We start from the raw sequence: 15,367 nt of genomic DNA on the forward strand, positions 1-15,367 counted from the left end.
GCCCATCGTTGCTCCAATAAGAGTTTAGCGAGCTTTCTCCTTTTCTGTTTCCTGCACATAGATATGCTATTTCCTCGACATCTCTACACTGAAAAGTAAACCAAACTGTTGCTGGGAGACCCCACATAGTCACATCTTAAGTTAGCAAAACATTGATGTTAGCTAACTAGCTATCTAATCTTCATCATGCATTCACTATGCCTAGCACATAGCACACAGGCAACAGGAAAAGGAGAAAGTTGACTGAGGTGCCATCAGGTACCGAGCTTTCTCAACTTTTGCAAGGAGCAAAAAAGGGCGAAACTTAGGAAGGTCAATCACGCCTACTTCACAAAATCGCACACAGTGTACAACCAGGTGCGACAACTTCATGCCAGCCATTGAAGAAAGCTTGTCCGAAAGTATTTTTTCCAAGTTCATGTGAAGCATACTGAGACCTTTAAGGCCCTGTCACACCAGAAAGTGGCACAGCAAAATATTTAGTTCTCAAGACATGTTGACATCGTTATTATTTGCAGAACTATTTTTTAAACCGCTGTAGCTAGTGAGCTAACTGCTAACAAACTAGCCTACTCCAAAACATGCTAGTCAGTCACAATTCTCTAAGATTTGTTCGATCTGATCTGTACTGGGCAAATAATTTCTTACTTGTCCAGCCAACCGATACTCAGTTTACGTTAATGTATGACAAAGAACAGCTTGAAATACTCACAACTTAGAGGCTGGAGCCAACAAATCTTTGGTATTTTTGCTTAAAAATGACTAAAATGGCAACTAACTGTTTGCAAAACATTCCTCTTTTGTGGATTTACTTCGCTCCCGTGAACAAATCCACTCACTCTACGCTGTGATTCCATTTAACACTGGTGTGACTGGACCTTGATGGCTGTTGAGAGCCTTAGTTTATTGTGAGTATTTAGTGTCCAGCAGCTTGTGTAGCTTCCAAATTTGACTTTTCATTCCCTTTAGTAGTGGTACAGACTGCATGTTAGTAGAAGAAGGTGTTGGGGCTGCTTTGCAGGTTTTATACTTGGTTTCTTTGTCAGTTTCAATGCCTCAGCCTCGTGTATCCAGTCACAGTGCCTCGCTGAGCCAGCCATTCAGAAAACGCAGATCCCCTCTGCTCCTCCCTTTGCACCAAGTGCAAAATAAATGTCCGTTCACAAAATGTCCATCGAATGAGACACTATGTAGAAAAAAACCTTTACAACAAATAAAACATGACGTGAAATGTTAAATGCCGTACGAGACGTCCTTTCAGTCAGATTTGTTTTCCTCCTCAGCTTTCTCAGCTGGAGGTGTTTCCTGAGGCGGCTGCTGGGGTGAGTCTTCTTCACTCTGATTGGTGGCTTTTGTGGTTTCTGGCTCCGGTTTAGTTGAAGGCCCCTCTATCTGTGGCGCTGCAGTTTGTGTACAGTTGATTGGTGCAAGCACTATGGCAGGCTGCAGGGGACAAAAAACAAACGTCTACATAAGATGGCTGTATGGTGTCGAGAAGAAAACAAAATGCACTGATGATAACAGAAGACAGAATAGTTGCAGATAAGACAAACAAAACCAAAGAATATACAGTCATTCCTCTGTCCACAGCTAGATTTGAGGCAAAATGGGCTGGTTTTGTTTTTCATCACATCCTTAATTAAAGGAGTGTTAATGTTGTCAGAGGTATTCCTGTACACAGATAAAAAGTCCCAGATATACATAAAGAAAGAGGATCCATATCAAAGAAAATCCAACAGGGGTGAATCCCACTAAACCACACAGATAACACATGCTAACCAATAGTTAAAGAGAAAATTCAGCACTTTTCACATGGATGTCCAGTCAGTGTTATTGGTAAATGTAGTCAATTGCAGCATTAAATTCCTGAGTGTTATACTGACCAAGAAAGCAACGTTCTCCTGCTGCAAAATCTGCTGTTCCTGCATCCAGTGAGGTCACGTTACGGGCCGATGCACATGGGTGCTGCAGATCAGCAGTAGAACTCTGCTTTCTCAGTCAATATAAAACGCACAGAAGAATTTATTGCTTCTATTTGCCTTCCTAAGCCTGCCCCTTTCTGCTCTGTGCAACAGTAACAGTAGATTAATTTTGATACCCAGTGGAACCTCAGTCTACTTTCTCCTTTAAGGTTTACTGTTTCCTCTACTACCTGTAGATATGCTGTTTTCTAGGCTTGTCTATTTTGAAAACAAAAGTTTTGAATTCAAACATGTTGCTGTAGAACCTGTAAAAGCAACATTTAGTCACATATTAAGATAGCTATTGCTTGATGTAGATTAGCTAGCTAGTTGGATAAGCATTTTGCCAACATTAGCTATCAGGTGTGACTAGCCTGCTAACCACTGATGTAGATTAGCTAGCTAGTTAGCTAACATTTTTCTATCATTAGCTAACTTGAGAAATGACCATACGTATGTGGCTTTGATAGGTTCCCCAGCAAAATATGTTAACCATCTTCAAAATTAGTTTTTCCTTTCAACATAGGCAAGCCTGGCACATAACATATCTAAGTACAGGAAGCACTTTTTTTTTTTTCTTTCCAAGAATGGCAAACGTATGACCTGCGCTGCTCTGACTGGCTAGTACTCATTGCCTCATCGAGTAGGCTTAGGGTAAGCACATCAAAATAAGCCAATCAGAGGCAGAGAAGCAGGGCAGGTCATAACGTCACCATTCTGTGGGGAAAAAAATCATACAGGAAAGGAGAGTTGACCAAGGGTTCATCAGCAGAATGGGTGGGATTTAAGGTCAACTGACTACATTTACCATCATCACTAATTGGATATCCACAAAAAAAAAAATTACGAATTTTCCCTTGAAATTTTTTTAACTACTCTACATCACTAAGAGCACCACCAATAAAAGCTTCAGTACTAGTCTATCACAGATACGTGTACGCAGAAAAATTAAAACAAACATCTACTGTTAAGGGGGAAAACGACAAAAAAAGGAACCTTAAGTAAGATCAGGATGTTTTAATGGTAGAGTGTGAAGTAGCAAAGCCCAGATGGAATACCTGCAGTGACATTCACAGACAGCTGAGCCCTCAGCAGCAGACTAGAGCACACCCACAGTAAAATAAAGGGCAAGGAGCAGCGATGAGAGGGAAGGAGGGGGACAGTAAAACAGAAAGAGGCAGTTGGAACGGATGGAATTATTTAAAGGGGTTACTCAACTTAAAATTCTACTTTACTCTGCATGTTATTTAACTAGATGTTTTTGTGTTTTCTCTTTTTTTTTAAAGTCTTTTTTTGTTCTTCGGTGGTAGGCAGTCATATCAAACTGGTATTCACCACAAATCCACTTCCAGTCCAGAACTGGGGCAACTCCCTGCGCATCACCGCTACACTGAGGCTGGTGAGCAGAGTGCAAGGCACCAGGTAGAGCAGGGCTGGCTGACCCATCTGCATCACGGCCAGGGCCACAAAGGTGATCAGCAGGCCGATGCCGTATGCTGACAGGAGAGAGAGACGGCAGACACAGTCATTAGTTTCAAAGTCAAGTTGTGTCCGGCAAATACATATTTTATCTTAATACTTATCCATCCATAGTCTGTCTACTACCTATAGTAGATCCCGGCTGAGTACCGGTGTGAGACAGGTTCAGCAGCAAAACACATTTTAAAAATGCTTTTAATAAATACACCTATCAACTATCATGGATGCTTTAAATAGAATATTTTCACCACTTTACCTTGTTGTCAGACAGCTTTTTTGATGAGAAACTGTCATTGTATGAACTAAATATCGCTCTTTCCAAAGCAACCACAGAAGACAGGAGTTGCTGCCTCAATCAGTTAGTTTGTTTGTGTTTTTTGTGATTTTGTTGTTTAAAAATGTTAGTTTGGTTTCACCAAAGTCACACAATAACACAAAAAACTAACAGACTGAGGTAGCAGTAGACCAGCAACTCCTGTGTTCTGCAAGGTAAAATTACTGTTTTTACATAAGGAGTCTGGTTCCTTTGGAAAGAGTGATATTTGGCTTATATAATTGCAGTTTCCAGTTGGAAAAGGCTGTCTGACAGCAAGGTAAAGCAGTGAAAATGTTGGGAAAAAAATACATATTTTTCCTCTGACCTGTAGTGATATTTATCAGTCTAGATTGTTTTGTAGTGAGTTGTTAAGTTTTGAAGATATTAGTTTTACAGATGTCTACTGCTGTTCCATGTGGGAACTACTTTCTTTCTGCAGTAGAATCTACTCAAAAGAATTATCTTGAGTAACTAGGTCATGATTTCTATAAAGAGTGAAGGCATCTCAATGTCCAATGTAAAAATATGTATTTTTGATTCTGGGATGAACTTTCAGTTTAAACTGATGTGTGATTTGTTTGTTTTTTGGTTTTGGTTTTTTAAGTTGCTAAAATATGTTTTGCTGCTGATCCTCTCCACAGCGATACATTGCTTTGCTTCCTACACCAGTATGTCAGCTGCTTCCCCAAACTGGTGGGTGTGCCAGCCACCATTTCCTGTAGGGAATACAGTAACTAAAAAATAAACAAACTATCCCTTTAAGACAATGCAGCTTTTCACTCTGAAGCCACATTCACACTGGATTTATTTCTCAAGAGGAGAAGGGGTGATTTTACCTCCACTGCTCAGTGATTTTGATCTCCTGTATAGCACTTCTGTGGGTAATCTTTCATCCCAGTATTATTTACAGCAGCAATTACCAATTGTTTTTCAGTGATCCTTCTGTCATTTGAAACTCTTTTTACAGTGAATTTCTGCTTTTTTATGCAGGAAGAGCTAGTTGTCCTTCTACTTCTTTTTTTTAGTAAGCTTTGTTTGAAATTTGACTTGTGTGTAAAATGGAGAGTGAAGTGTTTTTGCTAATCTGATAGATGGAAACATTTGGCAAACAATATTACATATAACAATTACCAGAAAAAAATAAAAGCCATCAGAAGAGCAGGACCCTACAAAAGCTCATTAAATGAGACAGGTTGTCTATAGGCTGGTCCTGCAGAATGTCTATTACCACATTCTGTAATTTTATTCCCCACCTCCCTCTGTAATGTTAATCCTGTCCGAGCGGAGCTCATCATAACACGTACGAGGTACACCCCTCACAAGACCCTTGCCCATATACGTACCAATCGTACAGGCCACAAAGTAGATTCTGGAGGATTGCGTTAAAATGTCAAACCTGTGGCAGTATGCCACCAGCAGACCTGACAGACAAATAAACAACAGACATTCAGATCGATCTACAAGAGAAGCAAATCTAACTCACACCATTTTATCATATTCACAAACAATCTTAATTATTTGAGCCACCAAGGCATTTCCCTGCACATTACTATATTTCTGATATTAACACTGGATATGTTGCAATACACCAAATAAGCTAAATTAAAAGTTTCACAAAGAAACAGCATAAAATACATTATTGTGTACTTGTATGCAGCAATACAACATGGGCAACCACTTCAATGTTTTTTTGTTGTAAGGACAGTCTAAATACTGTGGCTGTGGTTATTGTTGGTTAAATAATTTGCTTGTGTGACCACAACAAAACCACATAATGAGCTGTGAGCAGTTTCAGCTCCTCGTGTGATGATGACACAGTTCATTACCTGGTACTAAAATATCTCCAAAGCCCAGGAGGGAGAAGGGCCGGTCACAGAGAGCCAGGGGAGAGGAGTTTAACCGTGGCACTTTGAGCACCATGGGAAGCTGGAGGAAACACAAGCATTCATCAGTGTTACCATCAGTGACTCTTCCTCTGAGCTGAAGGGAGTTGAGGAATTTGAAAACAAGTTCACCTTTTCATGTGTGGCAGAGTCAGAGGGACCAGCTGCTACCTCCACCATAATACTTTCCCCACTCTGTACAAGAAATGTCACAGGTAACATAAGCATGACACACTAACACAGACAGCAGACTTATGAATAACGTGAAAACATCCTTCACCTACGTTTGTTAAGAAGGGTGTAATAAATACGAAGAAAACATCGTAGACAAAAAGGACTGACAGTAGTAAGGTGCAAGCCTGCAAAGACACAAGAAAACATCAGGTGAGTTTACCTTAAGAGAAACAGTTTTCTACACACTGGATATTGTTATAGTTTATGAGAGTGCTGACCCACCTTAAATGTGGGGAGTCTGACTGTTTTGAGCATGTAGAGGCAGAAGGCGATCCCCAGGGCGTCCTGCAACACCCACGCCCACCTGGAGGATACATGACAAGACTGTGAGTCAGCCCACACCATCATCATGTAACGTACCTCCACACACACACAGAAAAATGCTGCCATTATATCATCTGACACACAAAAGGTAATCAACTCTCACAACATCCAGTATTACTTACATTAAGATTATTTTTTGTATTACAAGTTTTAACAAACCTGGTTTAAGTGGTAATCTGGATCTTAGATGCAGCAACACATTTTTCTCTTTGCACTTACTGGTCTTCATTGCGAAACACCATCCAGGTGATGCTGACGCCGATGCAGAAAGCTGACAGCAGCAACATGCGGATCTGCGGCCGTTTGTGCAAGTATGGCAAGTTGTTCTCTGGAACCCTGTGGTCATAAGATGGTCCATGAATCAATATATACAGTATAACCATAATAAAGAACTCTCATATCAACAATGTCAGAGGTCTTTTTTTAAATCTAAACATTTACTTGCAATAATGATATGCCTAAAATAATACCTAGAGGCCCCCCTCCATTTTTAACTACATGAAATACAAAAATAAACTAACCACTATTATGAAGTCATGCAAGGATTATTATACCAAAATATTAAAGGCATATTGAATATATTAAACAATATTATTAGGAACAGTTCAACTAACAAATGTTATCCTGAATAATATCAGTGATGTGGTTGGTGGGTTTTGGTAGCAACAGAGCTGGGTGGTAACATAAATGGAGCCTGTCTGTGACTTGAACCCAAGAACTCTTGAATAGGTGCATTTGTAGACAAAACCTACGCAACATTTTTTAGACTATGGAGATTTTTGGACGGCTAGAATTATGAAACCACACTGACATGTCTCACCTGCACTTGCAGAAAGGGAGTCTCCTGACAAAAGGCCACAGACAGCTGTGGAGGCCGACAGAAGAGGCCACACAGAAGATGGCTATGACCCAAATAGCTATAAAAAACAGTGAGGAAACAGCAGGCAGGCAGAAGATTAGTGCCCATTATCACATGATATCCACTCATATTCACTTGAGGAAATACATTTTTTTGGTGTTCTGCTCCTTGACAAAGTTAGTCCTTAAATATCTGAATAGTGGTATCAGTTTCACCACTGTGTGTCCAGTATTTAGTGTGATGTCTGAATGTACAACAGCTGATCGACTAAGGAGTCTGTCAGCAACTGCCAGTTTTTTAATCTAATCTATTTACCAGACTTAAAAGACTTAGAGCCACTCCTTATTTAAGATGGCCTCTCACTGTCACAAACCATTTGTCTGATGAAGATCTAGAAGGAGTTCATTTGCAACTTTTGATCCACTCATCGCTGTCCTATACACCTGTCTCATTCTGCTCTAAATCTATTTATCAGATAAATGTTAGCTGAGCCATTACACTCATTCACAGCACAGCCAGTCTATACACTCAAAGGGTTCACAGATTCAGATCTATAAACTGTGTCTACAGCATCATTATGGTGCTGGACAGTGAGCAGCTCTGCTGGAGGAAATTAGGATAAAGAGTCTTGAGTACCTCAGAGGAATCTTGAGTATATAGAGGAGCTAAATGGAGGAAGCATTATCTCACTTTGTTATCTGAGATTTTCTCAAATGGTCTGGGCATTAAACCAGCAATCTTCCGATTCTAAATCCTGCTTCACAGCCGCTGAAAGCCGTGTTACACATGCTGTGTGGAAGTGATGACTTAAATAAATATATCTTAGAATTAGGGAACAACTTAAAGGAGAAATTTGACAATGTTTCTATATTTATCTGGTTTAAAAATGAGAAGAGAAGAAAAGACAAACAACAGCCTCAGAAGTAGTGTTCTTATATAATCAAGGGTTGAAAGGATTTATACTCATGTCTCAGTCTAGGTAAACACAGAAGCCTGTGAGATAGGGCTGCACAATTAACCAAATATTAATCTTGATATCAACATTTAAAATGCATGCTCTGCTCATAGAAAACTCCACTGCATATATAATTATACAAGCAAGTGATGTCGAGCAAGAACAAAAGTGGGGTTGGTCATGATTTTGGAATTTTCAAATAGTCATTAAATTAAAAAAAATCTAATACCTTATGCAACTATCACCTTGTCTAGTAGTGATGTGTTTCTAGCAGGCACCAGTTAAACATGTATGACATGTTCAGTTCAGCTCTTTTCTGAACAAGGGCAGTAGAGCATTTGCTACAGTGCTCTGACCATGAGGTGGGCTGGGTGCTCAGGTTGCAGTAAGAAATTGATCTACCTTCTAGGAAGGGTTGAACACTTCTCAGTGAATACTGAACAGTATTTTTGCTTGAAATGCCCTTGTATGAGACACGCGTCTGCACTAGAAAGCAACACAACAAACTCCAGTATGATGAATGCATGAAAGCATAATAGCGTTGCTTATGTTACCTCACTGAATCCTCATTTTTGTCCAGCGTTAATTTAGCCATTTATAAAGGCGACGCTGTACAACGTGTTATCAGATGACATTTTTGGATGGGAGTGAATTTCACTGTTCATCACAGGACTGGGACAAGACAGGGGAAAAAAGTCAACAGGAGCGGGAATCATAATAGCAACGGGATTGTTTTTTAGAGAGCATTTGACTTAGTGGACTGATGGGAATGGGATGGTATGGGAGCCATTCTTCCTGGGGCTCGGACAGGACAGGAATACTCTTTTTACTCTGTTGTGGGATTGGTGACAACACAGGAGTATTTTTGTGGGAGTGGGATGGAACAGGAAAGAAAATCCACCCCCGTGTCTCACTCTACAGTGCGTCATTGAATGAATGTAGCACAACGTGAAAGTGAAAGCAGTACTCTGTTGACTTAATTTGGGGTAAAAAAGTTTGAGTACAATTTTATTAATTTTTGCTTCTAGGAGAAGCACTGTGAATAAGTCTTATTTTAAAGCATAGATTTGTACATTAGCAGGAATGTAAATCAACATTTAAATATTAAAGTACATATACGTGTTTTCATTAAGTATATGAAAATAATCATGATCTCAATATTGACCAAAATAATCTTGATTATCATGTTAGGGCATAACTGTGCAGCCCTACTGTGAAATGCAGTTAAAAGCTCAGAAGAAGCTATCAAGAGAAGTGGAGATTATTTGTCACACAAGGAAAGCATTGTAGGTCATCTTCCTTACAGTCTGTATCCCAACACCAAAGCAAATGCCTTATTGAGCCATGCCAGACCACAATGAATGAGGGAGAAATTACAGGCTGGTTTGAAGAGGAACCATCCCCGACACAGCAATAAATACCATGCAGACAGGACTGAAACCACTATTAATCTATTGGTTACATAAAACTGGATCTGACCAAAGAGTTTCTTTTTTTTCAACAAAACATGAATGAGCATCTTTGACCAAGAGTGTTATATCATCTATTTTTAATGATGTGTGATTAATGATGTGTGAGTGCATTTGGCATACCCAGGCGGTCATAGAAAAAGTAGAGTAGCACCAGCATGCTGCAGCACATGACCACGAACACACAGATCATGATGGGCGTGACATCGACCGTCTCCTCGTCCTGTTTCTCCGCACCATCATCCCGCTTGTGCTTCATGTACCGTCTGCAGAAGGAGAAATGAGATTCAGAGAGGCGAGCCAACCACAGGTTCACAGCTCTAAAGGCTAATGATCCGGATCTATGTACCGTTGTCTGCTTGTGCCAATTTATTAAGCAAAATAGTCTTGGGCTCTTGGGTTTTGTCTTTCCCTTGTTTTATTAAACAGAACTCACTGGTTCACTGATGGTTGGTGATGTGCCAGAGCAGCCAGGATGATCATCCCACCATCCACAGTCAATATTTACCATCATTTAACTGGCGGGCTGGAACACACTTCCTTCCTGAGTTCAGAACACACAACTCGTATTCCAAAATGCTTTTTTTTGCCTGCGGTCCTGTGCGTCAGAGACCCCATCTGACTGCGCCCTCAGTCACCTTGGCAACTCCATCAGGAAGGACGGACTGGGATTGGCTTAAGCTGGTGAGTCACTCATATGGCCTCAAATAAACAACAGTGCCCTTTAGTGGACTTGCAGCATTACAATGCAGACTGCTCGGTTTGAAAAGAAGAGATAAATACACACTCCTCAAAGAGAAAAGACTGAGCAGTCATATGCTTCTTTTCCGAGATAACGGTGACTAATTTTCCCTGGAGATAACCTCCCTGATAAATTAACTCTGATCTAAATTTAGCATCTGGACTAGAAGCGTCATGGTACATACAGGAAGAAGGAAACTTTGTGTCCTGTCACAATGTAATGTAGTGGAAAGTACAAAGTCCAGTAAAGGATTCGAAACTATGATGAGATAACCCACATGTCTCATGTTTATGTGTCTAAGTGACTAATGGGGAAAACAATTTTTGACTTTGGTCCAATATTAAAGAGGAGCACTGCAGCTGACAAAAGTGAAACTAAGCAATCCCTCTGGGCAACTGGGCACAATCAAAGTACATTCACTAAAAGTGCCAGTTTCTGCAAGTGACAGGCCCAGATTGTTATTTTAAGTGTCTGACAATATGAAAAGGATCAAAAGGAACAAAAAGGTCTTTCTCCGTAGCAATTCTTTGCATAATGCTGTCAGACACCTAGAAAAATACTAAAGTTACCCTTTAAATGTGAGTTTGCAATTCTATTATTGATGCCCACTTACTTCTTGCTGTCTCTGCTGCCAGCCCAGTATCCTCCAATGGCAACTGTTCCTACTGCCATCAAAAAGATGATCACCATGTTGTAGTCTAACACTGGCTCGTTGGGTGCATACATAGCAACCTGTCTTCCTTTACCAAAGGTCTGCAGGAGTTAGAAAACAGTATTAAGGTCAGGTGATAAATCAGTACATCCAAAGGCATACTTTTCCCTCTTCACTTCAAAAGATGCATTTTGCATTTGTGCTTGTCTGCTAACCACAGTGAAATGTACAGATATCTGCCTCAGCTGTCAATTTGTTAATGTTAAGAGTTGACCAGAAAGAGAAAAACTTAAAGTAGAGGTTTGTTATGGCTGGCCTCTCACCTTGCTTATGTCAAGCATATCAGAGTAGCTGAGCAGTGCTACAGGAATGTAAATCTCTTCATATTGAGTCTTGTTTCCTGCTGGTGGTGTCTGTAATTAAAACAAAACAAACAAACAAACATGCAAGTCTGTTTTCTAAAGTGCCATCTTCAAATTAATCTTGATACACAGTGACTACACACAACAGCCTTGAGATATTTATAGTTCTGAGCAGGGTTACCAGTCTGTCCTTGCTGACAATGAGTAGGCCTTTGGCACCGTTAATCTGGGCCAGTCGGACTTTTTCATAGAAAGTGCAGTTGCCTCTCATCACCATGGGGATGCGATTTGGGAAGCCTTCCTCCGGGACCTCAGAAGGCGAGCACAGGACTGATGTTGTCAGGTCATAGATCTGAAGTCGGGACTTCAAGACAAAAGGAATGACAATGTTAACCAGAGCTAGAAGAAATCCTGGTATGGTTCAACACTTAATATAAATAAAAAAAACTATTTTATTTCTGATGACAAACCATTTATTTTATGTTTATTTCCCAAATAGCTGAATATATTTGTTCTTTCCAAAGACAAAATGCTTCTTGAATCAGTGAAAATGAGCTGGGGCATGCCTGTCGCTCGTAAAATACTGAAGTCAATACAGATGCAGTCTGGTTCTTAATAATGGATGCATGAAATTATCTGTGCATTTTTAAAAAGCTTTGTGATAAAGACTTGTATAATTATGTTTAGATGATTCTCTTTCAAATGATACAATAATATTCACAACTGAAATCCTATTTATTAAAGACCTACAAACTGATTCTAACTGAGAATAATTTGTGTATTTTTGCCACCAGTGTGAATTACTGTTACTCATTTTATTCTGAAATCAGTCATAAGGCTCTCCAACATTTTCAGTTTGCACAGAAAGAAGCTGCCAGAGTACTAACAGGCAGAAAGAGTGGAGATCAGATTTCAGCATCCAGTACAAGGCTTCCTGACAAACATTATTATTTATTGATCATCAACATACAGTATAAATGCATACTGTAATTTATTGCCCTGTTCTGTGTGGCTGTGACAGACTTTGCAAGAAGTATCATTATTATCATTATTGCTGGCAAAGACTTGGTTACACCACTCGTCGCTCACTCGTGACTTACTGCCTTATTGAGGTCCTGAGGTAGTCGTGCCCACTGTGAGTTGAAGAATATGCAGTAATCCTTTCCTTTGCTCTTGCCCTTGTCACTGAAATGGGCCATGCCGTACTCTCCCACCACCTGTCAACAAAACAATGTCAGTATCACTCCACAGGTCCACGAAATGTTTCTAACTTTTTGGATCATAGACTTGCGTATTTCAAGCGGCACTTAAGCTGTTGTTGCTCGTCAGTCCTGTAACAAGGTAATAGTAAAAAAAAGCATTGCTTGCTTAAAAAGTACACAAGCATCTTGGGACTTTGGGGAATTGATAAAAAAAAATTGATATTTGGAATTATTTTAAATTATGATAGAAGTGGGTTGACATTAAAGTTTCAAAAAATGTATATTCGATTTCTTTTAATTTGTGTGTCTACATAACACACCAATCCAGAGAATAACAAGGGATATTTCCAATGTGGTGTTGAGGCATAAATCCATGTGTATGAATCTCAAGACAAAATTACATCAGTGCAAATTAGACAATATTAAATAGCCACATAAATACAACAACAACAGATTAATTTCACTTATAATCGGTCACCTTATTCCATAAAAAGCCTTGACTTGATATCTGAAGGCTTCATCTTATTTCTGTCTAAATGATATTTTGATTCTGGCTTCATTTTTAACTCCTATTATAGTGCAATGATGGTGGCTACAGACCACAAATATTAAAGCACATGCCTAGTGATGATATTGTACATATGATGCACCTTCACCACTCTACTCTGAGCTACGCAGGCACACTTCTGAATTCATCACTTCCAACATGGGTTTGAGGAGATGACTGATAATCATTGGGTTGTAACAAACATATGTACTAAAGACCAAGTTTTACACTTGAAAAATAGGGATGGGTATCTAGATATGGGACTGATCTGATACCGATACAGTTCAGCAACATCACAACTACTGAGAGCCTCCAGAGTTACCATACAGTTGAATCAATACTGCAATAAAACAGTTTTAAGACAAATTGATGCAGGATTGATTTATGAGACAGGATTAATTTGAGCCAAGTGAAATGTAACTAAGTAAATTTAAATAAATACAGTGCTTCAGTTCAAAACTGAGGTACTTTAACTTTACTAGAGTATTTTCATTTTATGCAACTTTATACTGCTACTCAACTAAATCTCAGAGCAAAAAAATGTATCTCTAAAAGTGGTTATTTTGAATGCTTATGATAAACTTAAGTATTGACAAAATTCTCCTCCTTTTAAAGCTGAATAAGAGAGTTTTGAAGTTGCAGGAAAATGTGTAGTCACAAAACTGAAAACAGGCTGTTTTTCTGACACCATACTTTTTAAACATACATGGTTCATGGTAGTTAAAATGAGTAGAGCTGCAATAATGAATCAATTATTAGATTAATCACCTACTATTTTGATAATCAATTAATCAGTTTGAGTATTTTTTTTTTTTAAGAAAAAACAATACTCTGATTTTAGCTTCTTAAATGTGATTATTTTTGGTTTCTTCACTACTCTATGACAGTAAGCTTAATATCGTTTGGTTGTGGGCAATACAAGACATTTGAGGATGTCGTCTCGGGCTCTGGGAAGCACCAAATGACAATTTTCACCACTTTCTGACAATTTAAAACATACTATGAAAATAATAGTTAGCTGCAGCCCTAAAAATGAGCTCAATCCAAACATCTACAGCAGTAAAACACCACTTACATTTGAATGCAGCAGTACTATTAATCCAAAAACATCATGCATAATAGCAAAACATTGACAGGGACCATTTTACTGCAGAATGACTACTTTTACTTCTTATACCGTAGGTACATTTTACTGGTCATACCGACATACCTTTACTTCAATAAGATTTTAAATTCAAGACTTTTACTCGTAGTGAAGTATTTTCAGTGTGGTACTAGTACTTTTACTTGAGTAAAGTATCTGGGTGAACCTCATAAACTGGCAAGAAAGTGACCGATTCCAGCCTTGTCTATATTAATTGTAATCCCATAGATTTAACAGTAGCTGATTTAGACAACCTTTTTGTAACGGTCTGTTTCTACTGTTTTATATACCAGAGAGGAACAACTACCGGTTAAAATTAGATATACTTTAACTCAGCGGGTCAAAGTACAGTTAGTTTCAGTATTTTACGGAGTGACAGTTTGATCAGCAGAGAAATATTTTACCCTCAGGTCGCACATTGCAGACGCGTAACCACAGATTCATAACTATAGCACGACATGAGTTGTTAGCTAACATTTCCCGACCTAATGTCTGTTAACCACTACTAAAATACTGTCTTCCACAAACCTGTAGTGGTTTTAATGTTGCAATAATCTCCCTTGACTAATGTTACATCAAAAAACTGAGTGATGTGTGGGTTTCCAGGGCCCACAGTGGTGATCTCCGCAAGCTAACCGTCATAGCATCCAAGCTAATAATCCCAGAGCTCGGTTAGGAAAATACAACCTGTTTCTGTCAACGACGTGCCGCTGTGCGCAGTAAGCGCACAGAGGAACAGCCTGTGAAGAAATACACTCGGTCTGTCTCACCTTCTGGACGAGAAAAGCGGCCCAAATCAGTGTTTGAGGGACCCTCATGATGCCTAGCTTGTTGTTGTTTCCCCCATCGACCAACCAACCGCTCGACTCGAGCTCCTCACACGAGCCCCCACCAGCTGTTCTGTAAGGCCACGCCCCCTTTCTGCTGTGCGGGAGTTTTAATTGGCTGAGACCTTCACGAGCGAGTGACCATGTCCCTGATTGATGCAACTGGAAGTCAGTCAAGAAGAAAAAATATAAGTCTTCATAATATATATAAATCTACGTTTACTGAACATCTTGAGAGGACAGTCATGTTGCAAAAAACAGAAACAGGTTTATTGGTAGAAAGGTTTACATATACCAAGGAGGATACTTAAATATAAAATCATAATATATAAAATCATAAAACTGACAACAAGATATGGAAAAATTATATATGTAAAATATGTTATTTACATGAGAGAAATGTATAAATCT

General features: G+C 39.2%; 1 protein-coding gene across 3 annotated transcripts; it reads right to left on the reverse strand.

Moving 5' to 3' along the window:
* Positions 1 to 883: 883 nt before the first annotated feature.
* On the reverse strand, positions 884 to 15,054 carry sppl2b (signal peptide peptidase like 2B). Of its 3 annotated transcripts, none has more exons than XM_084732062.1 (15): positions 14,900 to 15,054; positions 12,337 to 12,453; positions 11,418 to 11,600; positions 11,198 to 11,287; positions 10,836 to 10,975; positions 9,604 to 9,746; positions 7,018 to 7,114; positions 6,417 to 6,533; positions 6,096 to 6,177; positions 5,924 to 5,998; positions 5,772 to 5,834; positions 5,583 to 5,682; positions 5,100 to 5,177; positions 3,297 to 3,457; positions 884 to 1,443 (listed from the first exon to the last, which is right to left on the reverse strand). In XM_084732062.1, exons 1-15 carry the CDS (start codon positions 14,945 to 14,947, stop codon positions 1,258 to 1,260), a joined length of 1,680 nt encoding a protein of 559 aa, XP_084588188.1. In that variant the 5' UTR covers positions 14,948 to 15,054; the 3' UTR covers positions 884 to 1,257. The 3 variants fall into 3 exon arrangements, 2 of the variants coding, with proteins under 2 accessions (XP_084588188.1, XP_084588189.1); XR_014771638.1 differs by having other exon boundaries at positions 1,310 to 1,443; positions 3,180 to 3,457; XM_084732063.1 differs by lacking the exon at positions 3,297 to 3,457.
* Positions 15,055 to 15,367: the final 313 nt, after the last annotated feature.

The sequence above is a fragment of the Lutjanus erythropterus genome, chromosome 12 (genome assembly GCF_056507025.1).
Source record: "Lutjanus erythropterus isolate fLutEry1 chromosome 12, fLutEry1.hap2, whole genome shotgun sequence".
Lineage (NCBI taxonomy): Eukaryota > Metazoa > Chordata > Actinopteri > Lutjaniformes > Lutjanidae > Lutjanus > Lutjanus erythropterus.